Below are 20,029 nucleotides of genomic sequence, written 5' to 3'. Positions count from 1 at the left end.
GCATGGGGCGCTGCCGTGGTGGACCGTTTGATTTCCCGAAGCACAGGCACGAGATGGCTAAACCGAAAAACGGAGACGAAAGACCTACGACGTCGAAAGCAGCGGCAGCGGCCAGTGAAATTGCGAAGAGGCACTTCATAGTGGCACTCACTGACCGTAGTGACAAGCTGTGGCGAATGTCGCAAGACCGGTAGAAGGTAATAGAAGGTAAATGAAGCTACTAGAAACCCTGTTTACGAAAATGGACGCAGAGCCGAACGCATCCATGCCAGCATTCGATGGAGCGGGGTGGTTCAGCGGCGTCAAAATTATGAAATGTAAGGATGACCCCACGCTCACATGGCTAAAGGAAGCAGTAAAAACGCTTAGAGGCCTGTGCCAGGGGGCATCACTAGAAATTGTTGATCACAGCTGCATTCCCTCAATACCGAACGCAAAGGTTTTCATTCCGCGAGTGGTAAAACCGGAAAATGCACTGCGACTACTACAAAGACAGAACACGGACATGCCGACAGACGACTGGAAAGTGTTGAGCGTGGCAAAAGCAGCAACTGCTGATGGAGGTCAAGAATACATTATCCAGATCAACCCCGAGAAGGTACTGAGGCCAGATGCTGAAGGTCCTTCAGACAAACCTCCACAAAAGTAAGAACGCCTCAGCCGAGCTCCTGCTCAACATAGAGGGAGTCGGTTACGATGTGGCTCTAGTCCAGGAACCATGGATAGCATCGGGCAACATAGCGTCCGGTCTAAAGTCACACAGCTACAACACCTACATCCTGATTGCAAAGAATAAGGTAAGAACAGCGATAATGGTTAAAAAAAAGTATATCTTCTTATATTGATCATAATCTCTCTTCAGACGATCTGACAGTGGTGGCGCTGGAAGACTGCAAGGATGAGACGTTACTCTTTGGGTCTTGCTATATGCCACATGATGAAGAAGCACCACAGATAGAACTTTGAAAGCTGGTAGAAACAGCTGCCAGAAAGAAGCACGCTCTGGTGGTAGGAACTGACGCTAACGCACATCACACGGTCTGGGGTAGTGCAGACATCAACGACCGAGGTGACTCACTATTTAGCTTTATTCTTCAGAGTAGCCAACATATGTTGAACCAACCTCGAAGAATGTACTTGATTTAACACTTTACACAAGCAAGCATGTTATGGTACAGGAATGGCAAGTGTTGAGTAGGCCCTCATTCTCTGATCACAGAAACATAAGCTGCAAACATATTCCCGCTGAAAAAATAAACTTATATCCTTTATAAATCCTAAGAATACGAACTGGGACTTGTATAGGGATATACTATTAAAAACACCAATGATACACCGGAAATACAGATCACACGGCGCACTTGAGATAGGGGTTGAATTGTTTGCAACTACTCTCGTCTAAACCTTCAAAAGATCCTCCCCCCAACACGTAATAGACGCAAGGTGAAGCCTCCTTGGTGGAACAAGGAATTAGGAGCACAAAGGCGTAGGCTGCATGAATTCTATAGGTTAGCCAAAGTTGCTGACAATGAGTTCTGTTGGAAAGAGTATAAGAATCTACTAAAAGTATACAAGAAAGAGATACGTAAAGACAAGAGAGAATCTTCTGTAGCAGTATGGAAGACACCAACAAAGTGGCTAGACTTAGGAAACTGTTACTCAGAATCCGTCTATGCCAAGAACAATTCGAAAAATTATCGGGGAGTGGGCTGACAGCTGTGAGGACTCTCTAGAAGACCTAGTCAGCACACATATTCCAGGGTGTGCGTACACTACAGATCTCGAACCTAGAGAAGATATTGTGCACGATAGATAGAAATGACTATACAAAGTTTCGACCCATATAAATCGCCAGGACTGGATGGAATCTTCCCAGCCATGCTCCAAAAGGTAAGACATCTTGTGGTACCATGGTTAAGAACGATACTCAGGGCATGCTTGAGGTTCAGCTATGCTCCTGTATTGTGGAGAGAAGCGAAAGTTGTATTTATTCCAAAAGTTGGAAAAAGCAACCCTCTCTACTCGAAGGAATACAGACCCATTAGTCTGACCTCATTTCTCCTGAAAATGTTAGAGAAGATTCTAGACGCATACATTAGATATACAACTGCGCCGGACGTATTATCCAAGGCGCAGCACGCCTGCACCAAAGGCGGATCTACTGAAACTGCACTTCACTCACTTGTAATTAACATAGAAAAGGCGTTAGAGTACAAGGAGTACGCTCTTGGAGTATTTCTAGATATATCAGGCGCCTTTAACAACGTGACGAAAGATGCTATTTTAAATAGCATGGAGTCACTTAGTGGGCAATCCGTTGTTTATTTATGGATAAGGCAGCTATTAGCTAGCATTGAGATAAGAGCGGAGTAGAACGATACGAGCGTCACCAAATATGCATGCAGAGGCACTCCGCAAGGTGGAGCATTATCGCCGCTATTATGGTTACTTGTAGCAAATGAACTGCTCAAGAAATTTGACGGAGGGGCACCAAAACTAGTGGCATATGCAGATGACATAGCTATAGTAAGTAGCTACGGGAAAGTACCTGGACACCATCAGTAATGTGATGAATAACACACTTAAAACGGTACACTAATGGACATCTTGCGCAGGGCTAGGGATAAACGCCGGAAAAACGGATATGGTACTTTTTACCAGGAAGTACAAAGTCCCGGCGTGGAGGCTCCCGAAGCTAGGCAACAACGAACTACTTCTCAAAGATCATGCAAGGTACTTCGGAGTAATACTAGACAGTAAATTGCTGTGGAAGCACAATGTTGAGGAAAGGGTGAAAAAGGCCAGTAACGCGTTGTACGCATCTAAAAGGATGCTGGGCGTTACTTGTGGTCTATCACCCTCTATGATGCATTGGTGTTACATGGCAGTAGTTAGACCGATATTGCTGTATGAGACCTTAGTATTGTGGACTACGACAAGAAAATTGACATACTTTATGCCACTAGAAAGGATTCAACGACTCGCTGCTCTGTGCATAACAGGAGCGATGAAAACCACTCCAGCGGCAGCTCAATAGGAAAGTGGAGCTCAGGTTGCACAGACTACATTACTCCGTTCTTTCGCACTACAATTGAAGAGGAGAGATGGCACAAAGGCATGTAGCCGGGCCATAGAACTTTTCACATCTATACAGACGGCTCTAAAACTTTAGACGGAGTGGGAGCGGTTATTTACTGCTCAAAACAAGGGATAAGGCAGCCTAGCAAGCTGCAATATTTTCCAAGCGAGTCCATAGAAAAGCTAGCCGCAAACAGTAGGCTGCATATCTACTGGGTACCTGGTCACAAAGGCATTATGGGGAACGAAATAGTAGATGAGATAGCAAAAAGTGATGTTAGACTACCTTTTGAACAAGAAAACGACATACCAAAAACGCTAAATATAATATACAATGAAATGGACGACTACATGAAAGTGAAAGCTAGGTGGACTAATCTGACCACAAGCAAAACAGCAAAAGTCGTGTGTAGAACTAACGACAAAAAACTGACTCAATTCGTACTTACGCTCTCGCGAAAGGACTGCAGAACCATCAAAGGTATGCTAACAGGTCATAATCTATTGGCTGCACACGAGTACAAGATAGGGATTGCTAACACGGACAAATGCAGGAAATGCAGAGAGGATGTTGAGGAAACTTTAGAACACCTTCTGTGCGTTTGTCCGGCATTATTAAAAATACTTTTAAAATGCCTGGGAGCTTCATTGTTTGAAGGTCTGGAGGACGTCTGAAAGGCGGATCTCCCAGCGCTGCTTAGATTCGCCAAAAGCGCTGATATCCTACATGATGTGTACTTTCGGTTTTCATAGAGGTCGGTCTCCATCTGGTATTGCTAGGGACCAAAAAGTCCTAACCTAACCTAAAAAGACTAACTACGCTAAAGAACACATTAGCAATCCAAAGTATGGAGCAACGTTATTTTCCCCGATGAGTAAAAAATCAACTTATTTTCTGTTAGTAAAGTTTTGTTTCTGAAACTAAAGTTGAATTAGAAATTGTTGATGTTTTGTACGCACCTTCTAATGATTTAACAAGGAAATTTTGAAAACACTCATTGAAATTTTCCACTCGGTCCGTCGTATTCCTGCTGTCTGGTGAAATTGCACTACGCCCAGTTGGTGTTTTTGTCGCTCACTCGTATTTGCTGCTGCCCTTAGTCCTACGACTGCAATTGCGTGTCTTAGTTGTGGCTTTGTGGTTTTTGCGATGAGTTGGTGTGTCCCTGGCTTTCCTGCTGCCCTTTTCTGTGGACCTTCTGGTAGCAAAATTTTTGGGACTCTTTGTTTTGTGCCTGCAAAAAGAAAACAACAGAAGCAGTATTTTTGAAACTACCGCTGCTTTCTTACCTGTAATTTGTTAATATGCGCTAAACACTTCAGTGCGCTTGCTGTTTGCTGACTGTGTATGCTATACCGCTGCCCTTACTCCAAGCCCTGCCATCTGGAGATTTCATAAAAACTCCTGGAGTTTTCAAACTTTGTTTTGACTTCGCACTTTACAGAATAGTCACCTGTTACGAACACTACGAACGCCCCCTACACGTGAAATTGCCAGTGAGAAGAGAGTTGCCACCAATTTACTACTAGTGGAAATTTCCTCAAAATCGAGCCCAATTGCTTCCAATAGAAAATCTGTCGGAAGCTTGGATGTGTCAGAGCTCATGAAATTTATGCATGGCTTATTAGACGAAAAGCTGCACGGCATATCCATAAAAAGCAATCTTTGCGCGGTTACGTCTGAGGTTGAGGACCTGTCGGAGCAAGTCAATGAGTTAGCAAGAGAAAATAAGGCACTGAAGGAAGAAATAAATAAAATAAAATCAGAGACGGCGAATCACCGGAAAGAGTTTCAGAGGTTTATCGATAAAAGCAGAAGGAAGGACCTTATATTCCGAAGCTTGACGAAAAATTCAGCACCTTTAACTAGCATCACTACAAAGATTTGGCATAGAGGCATCATCCATTTGTAACGCAAGAGTGCTGTAGGAGAAAGATTCTAAAATGGCGGTAAAAGTGGAATATTTTTGGGAAACAGCAGTGAAGAAGGTATTCACAAATATTCGTAAGCTTGCTGGCTTCAATGTATCCGTGGACAATGGTCTAAGCAGTGAAAAGTATCACGATAATTTATACAAAATTGTAAAAAACCTTGAAAAAACAGGAAGAACACTACAAATACGAGAATTACAGGAAGACATAGAGGCCTTTTCGTTTTGGAAACAACCAAAGTAGAAAACTGAGGCAAAAAAATTAGTAATTTAATAAGACCAGAATTAAATCTTTTGAAAGCTTACGTAGTCTCCAAGAATTTTTCAATGAAAGTAATAAACTAACAACAAAAGTAGTACGGTTTTTAGAACATATCTTCAGCGATACGAAGTCAGTCGTATGGAATGGGGGTGAAATTGCGGAAGTGTTTAAGATTTTTTCAGCCGTTAAACAGGGATGTTTACTACCACCAACATTTTTTACGTTATACATAAACGACATTCATGACTGCTTAGAAAGTGGTTCAAATATAGAAGGAAAAAATATCAGACATCTTATGTACGCGGATGATATTATCTTGCTGGCGGATAGCCCTATCAAGTTACAGAAAATAATAAATAAATTTGAAAAGTATTGTAAATTGTGGAACCTTGAGGTTAACTGCTCGTAGTCCCAAATAATAGTTTTTAGAAGATAGTAAATCTGAGAAGTGGTATTGCGGTAGTGAAGCAATACAGATTGTACCACGATTTTCCTATTTAAACGTTGAAGTAACGCTACAACTAAATTTTAGAAACCATGTAGAAAAGAGAAGAATTGCGTCAAAAATTCTATAAATGCTACTTGGACCGCTTTTCTTCAAGAAGAAGGAAATATCAGTAGAAGCGAAATGGAGATTATTTATTACAGTGTGTCGCTCAATACAATCGTATGCGACACAAGTATGGGGCTATGGGTTTTTGGACAGAGTCGATATCCTGCAAAAGTCTTTTATAAAACGCATATTAAAACTGTCTGCCCATACGCCTACATATATACTCTATCTATATCTATCAAGTAAAACGAAGATTTAAATTTCAGAATGAAAATGTCGATAAAACCTAGTTATGAATCAGCACTGTATTACTTCAAAAAAGAAGAAAATTAAGCAGGATACACAAGGATATCAATAAGGGAAACAGAAATTATTAATAAAACAGCAATAATTCTTCATTTTATCCTAAAGAAATAATATCTATAATGGATAATATAGAAAATAATATAGAGACTAATTTACACAAATTTAATATATACTAGGATCGCCCATACGTCGAAATCTCGACGTTATATAAATACGGAGAGCAAAATTTAGTCATACCTTTTTTTATTTATAGTCATAAAAAAAAGTTGAAACATATATAAATGGATAGCTTATGTTGAAACTTTTTACATGATATACATATGTGAATAGATGTAGTAAAATTAAATGTGAAAAATATCCCATTTTACCTATATTAAGCGATGCTATATTTGTGTATTTCAAATATCATAATTTTTTTCTTTTATGAATTAGAAACATTTAATTTCATGTATTACGGAAAAAATTCATCTTTTTTGAAAAACCATAATAAAAAACAATCATTAATTAATCCATGACCATCATAATTTCTGAATCAAATTTATAATAGTATGCATTCACAATAATATTATTTATTTTTATAGATAATTTTTTGTTATTCGTGAATTGGAAACATTTAATTTCTTGTATTACTGAAAAAAAAATAATTTTGTTTGAAAAAGCATAATGGAAAACCATCGTTAATTAATCCATGACCATCATAATTTCTGAATCAAATTTATAATAGTATTGATTCACAATATAGGTACATACAAGTTTCCAGTTGTTTCTTCAACTTTTATATCATGATACATATATATATATTAATATCATGATACATATTATAGCATGATATATCATAATGCAGGTAAAATAGTGTGATTAATTTTACCTGCACCTATCCACTTATGTATCTATTTTAATACATTGTGCAAACCGTCTCCACATATGCCATCCATTGGTATATGTTTCAACTTTTTTCTCTGACTATAAATATCATACTAAAAAAGGTACGACAAAATTTTGCTCTTCGTATTTATTAAATATAATATATATATATATATTTAGCGCGTACACTTTTTTTGGGTGTTTGGCCGAGCTCCTCCTCTTATTTGTGGCGTGCATCTTGATGTTGTTGCACAAATTGAGGGACCTACAGTTTCAAGCCGACTCCGAACGGCAGATATTTTATGAGGAGCTTTTTCATGGCAGAGAACATATACTAAACCGTTTAGAAATAACAGACAAACGTTATCATAATATAAAAGTACTGCAAATAAACAGATTCGACTGGAATAAATTTCACGAAAAACGCTACTTCGATTTTTGGAGTTCTGTTACGAATAACAATCCCGGTGAATAAAAAAAGTAGTATTTAGTGACAAAAAGAAGTTCAATCTGGATGGACCGGAATGATACAATTACTATTTCCAGGGAAGGTACTTTGGTTAACATCACAGCCGTGAGGGTTGTACTATGGTATAGGGAGCAATATCGTACTATGGTGCGTTCGAATTGAAAGTTCTAGACTACAAAGTGACAGGAAACCACTATATAGCTCAGTTGGAACCATTTTTCTCGAGATTCGTGAAAAATTTGGACCTAATAGTTGGATCTTTCAACAGAATAATGTACCTGTAGACACTTCAAGTGTGGTCAAAACTTAGAAGACGTCCCAAAACGGTTTACTTTTAGCATGGCCCCCATCTTCCTCAGACCGAAACATTATTGAAAATCTATGGTGGGGATTGCTATGAGAATGGGCAACAATTTGAAGACAAAAATGCTTTAATTCGAATCATTAAAATGGATTAAACTGAAATTTCGGTAGGCTATCTGGAGAATATTTACAAATCCATTCTCGAACGTATTTACGGAGTAATTTATAAACAAGGGGGCAGCACAAAATAAGCTTTAACTAATAAATGTAAAGAAAACAAAATGTATTATATTTGTTATTGTTTTTACTTATTTGGTTAGTAGCTCTATTCATATAAACCAATAAATCAATTACTGCTGCTGAAGTTTTACTGCTGCGAAATACCGTTAGATGGAATAAGATTTTGATGTATATATGTTTATTTTAGAGTGAAGTACAGTGATTACTTGATATCTCAAAAAATTTTGAATTATTAGATCAAATACTGTTGATTTAACCATTTTCTTCCATAAACATTATTGAGCAACAGAATATCCCAAAAAAATGCTATTGACAGACCAAATGCTTAAACTTAAATATTAAAAAAACAAATAGAGCAATTGCAAGACAATATAGCGTCAGCGGAACATAATATTAAGCATGCTAGTATGTTGTCATTATAGATAAATAAAAAATAGTTTAAAAAAACTAAAAAACACGCTTTTATTGCTAATCGAACTAAAAAGTAGAAAATAAATTTTAATGACAAAGGGACCTATAATGAAGTAATAGCAAATCGAACGATCAGTCATAGTCAACTACCTCAGAACAGAATTATAACAAAAATTAAGATACAAATAGAGTAATTCAAATTCGAGTTAAAAGCGTAGGATGCTTGATATAGTAAATATTACAATCATTCTCTTGGCAACTACCTGTGTACAGAGGGTTATGAAAGTGAAGCAAAATGCACTCCACGCTTTTAACTCTAATTTGAATTACTCTATTTGTATCTTAATTTTTGTTATAATTTTATTTTTATCAAATTATTGCATTGTCATCGGTCCTTGATAGGTGTGCAAAATTTCAAGTCGATCAGATTTTTAGAAGCCAGTGAAAATTAAGCTCAAAGATTCCGTTACATACATACATACAACCCGTCCTAATAAAAGTGTGTTAAAAATATGTACGATTATAAAGACACTAATTTTAATAATTTGAAGAGCACAAAAAATGAGACTTAGATTCATGTAAAATAAAATATAATAACTAACATAATAATATTATCTACTATAACATATTACCTATAATCACATAATATGTTACCTACTCCAATTTAAATAATTACTTTATGTAGCGGCATCCCAGGAGGCTTGAGAAAATTTAAAAATTCTATTGGGTAATGTACTGCTTCATTGGTATACACTACTGTGTCAAAACAGAAGCTTGTGCTTCCGCATTACATTTCGAAAGCATTAAGACATTAACTCCGTCCAACTTCTGATTGGTAGCTGATAATATAGCTCGCTCTCTAAACCAGGCCTTAGTTATAAAACTGCTAGTTCGAGGATATACTCTCAATCAGATGCTCAATAATTTTAACCAAAATACAAATATTTGTTAGATCGATGTGAACACTTGGCTTTGGAAACTGTGTGCTACCTTTTTTCAGCCAATTATTCGGAACAAGTGCATGCCTTCTTCGGAAGACATTTTAAAATTTCAAATTTTCAAAATGCCTGAAGAAATAAATGGAACTATGCCAGATCGCATGATCTTGACGGCCTATTCACACCATATAGGGGGGGAAGCTGGTCTAGAGCGCAAAAAATGGGCATATTTTATGAATTTATTTTGACTCTGTAAGGTTATTTTACCTTTATATAACACATCCGGGAACAAAGGAAACGCACGTTTAAACTGCTCGGTTGCTTTATTTCAACTAACTGTACATATTAAAACTAAGAATAACGCCTGAACCAAAATGTTCATGGCCAACTATGATTCTTACAAATCAAGGCCTGCTATGATTCTTACAATCATTGTTTGCTGTGATTCTTATAATCATGGGTTGCTATGATTCTTACAATTCTCCCTCTCAACCCAGTTATTTTATAAATTACATTTTTTCAAAATTTTCCGTATTTTAATATTTTCATTACGAAAAAACTGTAATAATAATATTGCTACTTTTGAGTACATTTTAATTACATTGTAAGCTTTAGAAATTTACATCCATTTTTATGTTTCAATTTCTTTAAAAATTTAGTCATTATATCTGCTGCATTAGCATCAGAATTTACAAAATGTACCTCGATTTCGCCCTTTTCAAACAACTCACGGACGTAATGAAATCTTAAATCTATGTGTTTACTGCGCTTGTGCACCATCGGGTTCTTCAGCAAAAATTGTGCACTTTGATTATCGCAATGCATGTTCGTAGGTTCATTTACGTATCCGTCATACCCCATTTCACACAACAACGCTCGAAGAAAAACAACATCTTTTGCGCCTTGACATAGAGCTATATATTCTGCCTCCATTGTACTGAGGGCAACGATAGACTGCTTTTTTGATTCCCAAGAAACCAGACCATCAGACATGAATACTACGTAACCGCTGTATGATTTGCGATCAGATACGTCACCAGCCCAGTCGGAATCTGTGTAGCACACCAAATTTTCGCCTGTAGATGAATAAGTAATTTTCGCTGCTGAACTCTGCTTCAAATATCGTAACACGTGCTTCGCGGCTTTAAAATGTTCTTCATGTGGATGATTATTAAATTGTGATAATTTAGATACAACATGGGCGATATCTGGCCTAGATATTACCGCCAGGTACATCAACCCTCCGATTAAACTTTGGTATCGCATCGCGTCAATATCTTTACACTGCTTCTCACACTTCTTGAGCACCGTGCCATCAACCCAAGGTGTAGTTGCCGACTTGCATGAGTCCATTCCCCATGTTTTAAGAAGTTGATTCACATAATGTTCTTGATGAATTGATATTGTGCCAGTAGATGCATCTCTCTCTATTTCCATACCCAAATAAAACGATACCGGCCCTTTATCTACAGCTTCAACAAACTCATTTAGCTGCTTTAAAATAATTTTCGTCTGCCCTGCATTAGAGCAAGCTAACAGCATATCATCCACATACAAACCAATAAGACACATGGAACCATACTCCCTCTTAAAATATACACAACTATCCGCTTGACATCTTTTGAAGCCCATAGTCGTGAGGATTTCGGAGATATTTTTGTTCCACTCGTGGCCTGCCTGTTTAAGACCGTAGATGGGTTTAATTAATTTGCAAACCTTATTGGGGTATCTTGAACTTTCAAACGCTAATGGTTGTACCATGAAGACGTCTTCGTTTAAATCACCATTTAAATAAGCTGATACCACATCGACATGATTAACCACCAGTTGGTACTTCGCTGCTAAAGCCAACAACAATCTAATGGTCGAATGTCGTACAACAGGTGCGTAAGTCTCGGTGTAATCAATGTTGCGCCTTTGGGAGCACCCCTGAGCTACCAATCTCGCTTTGTACTTTTCGATACGACCACATGGTTTTCGCTTCTTGGTGAACACCCACCTACAACCAATGACGTTTTTATGTTTTGGTCGGTCCACCAACACCCACGTATTATTTTTAATAAGCGAATCGAACTCTATTTGCATAGCTTCCTCCCAATATTCACGTTCTGGCGAAGACAAAGCTTCTTCTACAGTTTCAGGACTCTCAGCAATGTAATTTAAAACCTCTACCTCATTATACCGTCTTTTTGGTCTACCAACAGTACCTGTTCGTAATAATTTTGGTCTTCCTCGACCTCTTTTTCGCGTAACTACCGGGTCGTTTTCTTCATCTAAAGAATACCCCTCATCATCATCATCGCCATTGTCTTCAAGTTGCTCTTCAACAACACTTTCATTCTGAATTTCACCGCACTTGCCATCATCCGATGGAGATGACTCTTTTATTTCATGGTAGAAAGGTACTTCTTCACTAACGTCTTCTTGTATTAAAATTGGTTCAAAAGACGATTCAAAAAACATACAATCACGAGCTATAACAATGCTTCGCTTGTTTTGATTATAAAGTCTATAGCCTTTAGCACTTCCGGCATAGCCAACAAATTTTAGTTTAGTGCCTTTTGTATCGAATTTGCCACCCTTATACGGCCCTTTCTTTAAAGCCACCACGTCACAGCCAAAAATTTTAAAATGTGACACCGAAGGTTTCCTGTTATACCACACTTGATAAGGAGTTAAGTTTTTCAACACTTTAGTTATTGTTCTATTTCTCAAGTACACCGATGTATTAATGGCTTCTCCCCACAAATATTGAGGCAATGTCGAACTTTCGAGTAAACAACGCGCCATTTCCACTAATGTTCTGTTCGCTCTCTCAGCCACGCCATTTTGTTGAGGCGAATAGCTAACTGAAGTTTGATGAACAATACCCCTTTCACTAAAATACCGCTTAAACATCATATTGGCAAACTCTTTACCATTATCACTTCTCACAGTTTTTATTTTCCGGCCTATCTGTGTCTCCGCAGTCACAGCAAAATGTTTAAATGCATCAAAAGCATCAGATTTATTTTTCAAAAAGTACACTGTCATATAACGGGAGAAATCATCAATAAATGTAATGAAATATGACGCTCCCCCCAACGATTTAACCCGCATGGGACCACAAAGATCTGTATGAATCAAGTCCAGCACGTTTTCCGATAATACCCTACCATATGCACTGTAAGGCAAGCTACGAATTTTGCAAACAGCACAAGTTACACACTGATAGTTATGAACGCCACTTATATTCAAACCTCGTACCAGATTTTTGTTTGACAGAATTCGCAAATCGTTTATATTTACATGTCCGAATCTTTTATGCCACTTTTCTAACATTTTGTTTTCAATTAAGGCATTTAACTTTTCAACCGGTTTTCTAATTGTCATTTTAACAACAAATACACCACCGACTAACTTTGCTTTTAACATGCTTTCTCCTTCTTTTGTTTCCATTAATGCGTTATTTTCCGAAAATTTTATTGAATGACCGTATTCTATGGCTTTGCCAATTGAGAAAAAATTTGATTTTAGTTCAGGAACATACCACACATTATGTAAAATTATGTTCATAAATTCCGTTTTTAAGCTCACCGTACCTATACCTTTCGCATAAATTGTTTTTCCCGTTGCAAGCACTATTTCTTGCCTTCTGGGCTCAATTGAGTTGAAAAAACTTTGTTTCATACACATGTGCGAACTAGCACCACTGTCTAAAATCCACATGTCACTATCATTTTTTCGCTCTTCAAACAAACAACATGCCTTTTCATTTCTTTTTTCTTTAGGCATTGGCACTTTACATTGGGCACGTATATGTCCCTTTTTGCCACATTTAAAACACACAATTTTTTGTCGACTTTTGGACTTGGCCAAAAACACCTTTTCATCAGGAGTTGAACACTTTTCATTTTGGCGTATTTCGCTTTCCAAAATTTTTGACACCAACGCATCGAATTTCGGCAAAGTATCCCGGCTTTCAATAGCCACTACAAAACTTTCCATCTCATCAGGGAGACTACAGAGAAGCAAAATTGAGATGAAATCGTCTGGCACCACAATTCCTATTTCTCTAAGATCCTCAACAATTGAACGAAACTCATTTACACGCGCTGCGAACTTGTCTTGCATGGAAATTTTGAAGTGTATTAACTTTTTAAATAGAGCAACCTTACGCGCGGCACTATCTGTGCAATAAATTGAATTTAGGACCCGCCACGCTTCCTTTGAAGTTGCACAACTTTTTACGTGTATTAATTCACTAGATTTTACGCACAATGTAATTGTTGCCAATGCTTTCTGGTCACTTTTTACCCAGAGAGCCCTTGCAATCTCTTCGTCCGGCTTTTCGCCAACCACATATTCCCACAAATCTAATGTTACTAACAGGCTTTTTACCTGTACCGACCACGTCGCGTAATTGTCCTGGGAAAGTTTTTCAATATTTGCGATTGCACTCATTTTTCCGTATCAACGCGATACCCAAAAACGAAACAAAATCAATTGCCCACGTGATCTGGGCCCATAACCAATGTAAGGTTATTTTACCTTTATATAACACATCCGGGAACAAAGGAAACGCACGTTTAAACTGCTCGGTTGCTTTATTTCAACTAACTGTACATATTAAAACTAAGAATAACGCCTGAACCAAAATGTTCATGGCCAACTATGATTCTTACAAATCAAGGCCTGCTATGATTCTTACAATCATTGTTTGCTGTGATTCTTATAATCATGGGTTGCTATGATTCTTACAGACTCAACAAAGGAATCAATCGAAAATCTGTGAAATAGGTTTAATAATATAGCTTTCATGGTACAAATACAAAATTTTTCGTCTGAATTAATTTCAAAATGGCCGCTGTCCAGCAGTTCTCCTAAGGCGCCTTTTTTTCTAGTGGGTCCATTGCCGAAGACCTAAACTCCTTAATTTTTGTCCTGGATCAAAAAATAAAATTTTTTTAGTTTCTATATAACAACAGAAAGAGACGTACGTAGGATTTTTTCGATATTTTGTTTTTTCGCGAAATGGTGCACGTTTGAACAAAAAGTTACAATTTTCACTATAAAGAACGACATAAAATTGTTGATTAAAAAAAAACTATGTAATATAAATAAAAAAACCCTACGTACGTCTCCGGAGAAAGGTATTTCGAATGTATTGTCAAAATTTCGTAAGAATCGGTAAAGATTTGTTCGAGTTATGTCTTCGGCCAGTTTAAAAAAAGTGATTTCGAGAAAAACGCGTTTAAAGTTGTAAGTAGCGTTCGGGGCATACCTGCGAGGCACTGCCGTCGAATAAAAAATTTGGGCATTTAGACATTTTTGCTGGCATCCCTCATTTGGTATATTATTTCTAAGAACCTAAAGCACCTTTTAAGACAAAAAAAATTTTTCGATTTTTTCAAAATTCTAGACCAGCTTCCCCCCATAAGGTAACATTTTTCAACCACTTCACAATGATCTAAATAATTTTTTGGTCTCACAGTAAACTAATGCAGCAGCAAAGTTGAAAGTTGGTGAAGTCAATAGTCATAGCATATATAATAACAAGACCAAATTTCAAGCCAATCGAACCACGCCCAACTTGGCCGCCCATGCAACACTATTAGCATCTTCTAAGATTTTGGATAAAATCTGAAGAACTTAATCACTCAGCCACAATTTTTTATAAGAGCGTACAATTGTTGGCGTATGCCGATGATATTGACATCATCGGCCTTAGCAACCGCGCTGTTAGTTCTGCCTTCTCCAAACTGGATAAAGAGGCAAAGCGAATGGGTCTGGTGGTGAACGAGGACAAAATGAAGTATCTCCTGTCATCAAACAAAAATCGGCTCACTCGCGTATCGGCACCCACTTCACTCTTGACAGTTATGATTTCGAGGTTGTAAAAGACTTCGTTTATTTAGGAACCCCCATTAACACCGATAACAATGTCAGTCTTGAAATCCAAAATGGAATCTCTCTTGCCAACAAGTGCTACTTTGGACTAAGTAGGAAAATTGAGTGGTCAAGTTCTCTCTCGACGAACAAAACTAACACTCTACAAGGTTCTCATCATGCCCGTTCTAATGTATGGCGCAGAAGTGTGGACGATGACAATATCCGATGAAGCGACGCTTGGAATGTTTGAGAGAAAGATTCTGCGCAAGATTTTTGGACCTTTGCACGTTGGCAACAACGAATATCGCAGGCAATGGAACGATGAGCTGTATGAGCTTTACGACTACATATACATAGTCTAGCGAATAAAGATCCAGTAGCTTCGTTGGCTGGTTTATGTCGTCCGAATAGGCATGATGAGGTGCCAGCTGGTGGTAGCAGAGGTACTATAGAGCATACTTAAGAAATAATTGTCTTAGGGAACAAAACTGATAGAATCGAAAACTTCGACCATAGGCCCAGTAGAGAAGGTTATCATATAAGCTGTAAAATTTTGATAAATAAACACCCATCGGGAGTAAAACTGCACTTAACTTGGTATTATCACCGTGGAAGGAAGACCTTAATTCCTAGATTAATTCTTAGCGGCGTTTATTGACCACAACAGACCCTTCGAAATGGTTGATAGTGAAAAAACTGGAATACATTGGTATGAAGAACACTGAACAGGATTGGTCCAATCTTTCAGATCGGTAGCAACAAACTGTGCTTGATTTAACTACATCAAAGAAGGTAACAGTCGATATTGATTTATCACTAGGTGCGGTTTTAGCTCCCATACTTTTTATTATTTATATTTATTACAGAAAGTATAGTACTGAAACATTGCAGGATAAAACTGTTTGCTGACTATCGCATTTTTTAAAATCTAATAACTTACCGAATATATTGGGGCTGGACCATTTTGATCGGTGGAGAAATCTTGTGTGTTATTAAACTCACTCCCACGCAGTAGTGAAATATCATCCGCACTGTTTATTTTCAAACAATTACCCATATTATTAGATTAGTATACAGCGAAGTTACCGACAAATTATTGATGGCAGCTATATATAAAAATTAAATTATATTAAAAAGCGTAATGTAAAATATTAATAAAATCTGATTTCAAATTATTGGATGAAAGAAAATCTTAATGTATTTTACGTTAGTAAGACAATTTATCATATAAATCCAAGTACTAAGTTCGCGCTTTACGTGAAAATGCTGTCAAAATTTATACAAATTGAATTACCTTGAAATATATGTGGAATTTCATATGTATCTCACAGCAAAGTAGTACTCAGTTCACGCTATGAAACCATCGCGCGACATGCCAGCAGCCTTTGTTCACACAAAATGTACTAGTAACTTAAAATTGAAAACTGACAGTTCGTTTGCGAGTGAAGTGCCTAAGTTTGAATACTCCGAAGACATGGCATTTTAAAGATAAACGTCTTCGAAAATAGTGTAAGTAAATCTTTTTTATATTTTTTTTTGTCATATGGTTTTTTATACACATTTTTTATACACATATGGTAATTAAAATAGGTACCCCAAAGTTTATAGAAAAACGCAAGTTTTTTAAATTAATAATAATAAATATTTAATTGTATGTGGTTTTTATTTCATAGATTCATTTGACAAGTATAAGTAGTAAACTAGTGACAATAGAAGCAAAAAGGAAATATCCATGTGGTCATTAAAATAGGTACGAAATTGATTTTATAAAAAATGCTGTTTAAATTATTGAAGTTAATTATTAACCACTGTGTCCACCATAATTGTCAATGACTTTTTGTATTCGATTTGGCATTGATTATCCTACGGCAAGTTTCTGTGAGAGTAAAATACAATAGTTTTTTAATTTTTACCCATTAATCTTTCTCATTTTTCAATGTTTCCTTCCCGATTCGCTTCTTTAAATCATCCAAAGGTTTTCAGTGGTGTTTTAGCCACGTGACTGCCTATACCAATCCATAACTTTAACTATAATTCACGTACATTGAAGTGTCTTGTGCTATTGAGCTGAACTTTTCCTGTTCGTTGAATTTGCTTGTTTCAACAGAATAACATTACGAGCTATTTTGTCTGGTAGGTTCTTGTAGTACAATCGACGCCTTACGGTTCTCGCTGATACTACGATGTTGATACCTTAAAAGGATCCCTCTTGGCAAGGTTCACAGTTAAATTATCAGTAGTGCAAGTTGTTTTCTTTTTGCCACCACGTCGTTCTGTACATTTTTTTCGGGCTTAGAGGCATTTGCAACAAAATTTTTGGCCAGTCCAAGTGACTCAGCGATATATATGAACGATTTTTTTGTTTTCGAAGATTGATAACAAGCCTCCACCTATTAAATGCGCAATGCTGCCCACGACCCATTTTTGAAAGAAATTCGTATTAATTATTACCTATTTCAGAGTCAAAATTACACTTTATGAATATAAGGTTGTCAAAAAAGTCTTGCGGTATTTTTATTGAATTTTCAATTGTTCATAAAATTGGTTATAATAATGCGATTTAAGTTAAATATGCGCCGTTTTGTTCGATGACGAGTTCCCAACGATATGCCAACTTCATAATGCCCCTCTTATAGAAGCTCGCTTCCCTATTGTCAAAAAACTTGGAGAGCCAATTTTCACAGGACTCTCTTGTGGACAACTTCCGACTACCAAGCTCGTTCGCCATGGACAGAAATAGGTGGTAATCACTTCGTGCGAGATCCGGACTATACGGTGGATGCAAAAGAACCTCCCATCCGAGCTACCGGAGCTTCTGGTGCGTCACCAAAGATGTGTGTGGCCTGGCGTTGTCCTGATGGAAGACAATTCGGTCTCTGTTGATCAAAGATGGCCTCTTCTGCATGACTGCTGCATTCAAGCGGTCCAGTTGTTGGCAGTACAGGTCCGAATTGAGCGTTTGGCCATATCCCACCAAACACACAGAGGAACCTTCCTGGCCGTCAATCCAGGCTTGGCCACCGTCTGGGCAGCTTCACCGCTTTTCGACTACGACCGTTTGCGCTTCACGTTGTCGTAAGTGACCCACTTTTTACCGCCAGTCACCATCCGCTTCAAAAACGGGTCGATTTTGTTGCGATTCAGAAGCGATTCGCATGCATCCATACGGGCAAAAATGTTTTCTTGCGTCAAGTCGTGTGGCACCCATACATCGAGCTTCTTTTTGAATCCAAGCTTCTTCAAATGGTTTATAACGGTTTGATGACTCATGCCCAGCTCTTGGCCGATGCTACGGCTGCTACTATGCCGGTCTCTTTCGATCAATTCAGCGATTTTATCGCAATTTTTGACGACAGGCCTTCCGGACCGTGGCGCATCTTCGATCACCTCTGCACCAGAACGAAAACGTTGAAACCATCGTTGTGCGGTGGAAATGGAAACTGTATCGGGTCCATAAACTGCACAAATTTTATTGGCAGCATGAGATGCCCTTTTGCCTTTATCGTAGTAGTACGGTAAAATATGCCGTATTTTCTCTTTATTTTGCTCCATGTTTGCGACGCTATAACTCACGAACGACTAAAAGCAAACAACAATTAATCAAACACGTGTAAGCACGTGAAAAGAGCTTTCCAAAAAGCTCTAGCGTGAACCGATGCGACGAATACAACTAGAATTACGCGCTTGCAAAGACAAGCTTGCGGAAATACCGCAAGACTTTTTGGCCAACCTTATATAAAAGAATCAGAGCAACCAATACCTCAGCTCAAATTAACGCGTGTTTTAAGTTCACAATGAAGCAGAGATACCATTTGTAAAAACCGCGCAATTTCAATAACAAAAAAAAAAATAAATAAATAATTGGCGCGTACACTTCTGTTAGGTGTTTGGCTGAGCTCCTCCTCCTATTTGTGGTGTGCGTCTTGAGGGGAGGGACCTACAGTTTCAAGCCGAATCCGAACGGCAGATATTTTTATGAGGAGCTTTTTCATGGCAGAAATACACTCGGAGGTTTGCCATTGCCTGCCGAGGGGCGACCGCTATTAGAAAAATGTTTTTATTAATTTTGCTTTCACCGAGATTCGAACCAACGACCTCTCTGTGAATTCCGAATGGTAATCACGCACCAACCCATTCGGCTACGGCGGCCGCCAATTTCAATAATAGCTTTACATTTTTCCGAGCAGCACAAGGAAATCGCTAGATAAAGGCAGAGTACCTATTGGTTGGTATACTCGTCTCAAAGATATGTTCACAGTTTTAGCAATACAGCATGTTTATGTAGTTTGTTTGTGAGAGTCATATGTATATAAGACAAGGGTTTTGCGTGTTCGGCGTCATTCAACAATTCCTGAGCGATGCTCATGCGACGTTGTCTTTGGTCAAAATTCAGCAATTTTGGAACGAACTTTGCTGCCACACGCTTCATACCCAAAATTTCCGAAAAGATTGCTTGGCATGAGCCACCTGATATGCCGACATCCTCAGCAACTTCTCTAATTGTGATTCGGCGATTCTCCATAACAATTTTCTTTACTTGCTCAACATTTTCATCGGTTGTTGATGTACTGCGGCGTCCAGAGCGAGCGTCGCCCTTCACATTCGACATTCTGTGAAAAGCCTGTACCACTTATAAAAATTTTTTTTACTCAGAGTATACTCACCGTATGCCACTGTCAACATTTCAAGTGTTTTTGAGCACTTAATTCCATTTTTTAAACAAAATTTGATGCACCTTTTTTAATTCATTTTTTCCCCATAACAGAAAATCGCCGAACACGCAAAACATTTGTCTTATTTGTG

At 37.9% G+C, this 20,029-nt stretch overlaps 1 protein-coding gene across 1 annotated transcript; it reads left to right on the top strand.

Annotated features, from left to right (window-relative positions):
* The first annotated feature begins 241 nt into the window (after positions 1-241).
* On the top strand, positions 242-649 carry LOC129250469 (uncharacterized). Its single transcript, XM_054890094.1, has one exon. It carries the CDS (start codon positions 242-244, stop codon positions 647-649), a length of 408 nt encoding a protein of 135 aa, XP_054746069.1.
* Positions 650-20,029: the final 19,380 nt, after the last annotated feature.

Source organism: Anastrepha obliqua, chromosome 6 (genome assembly GCF_027943255.1).
Source record: "Anastrepha obliqua isolate idAnaObli1 chromosome 6, idAnaObli1_1.0, whole genome shotgun sequence".
NCBI lineage: Eukaryota > Metazoa > Arthropoda > Insecta > Diptera > Tephritidae > Anastrepha > Anastrepha obliqua.
This window is presented reverse-complemented; position numbering and strand designations above follow the sequence as displayed.

What these genes read in the sequence shown, in the direction of transcription:
- LOC129250469 (XM_054890094.1), top strand. Translation starts at nt 242, where the DNA reads ATGGACGCAGAGCCGAACGCATCCATGCCAGCATTCGATGGAGCGGGG.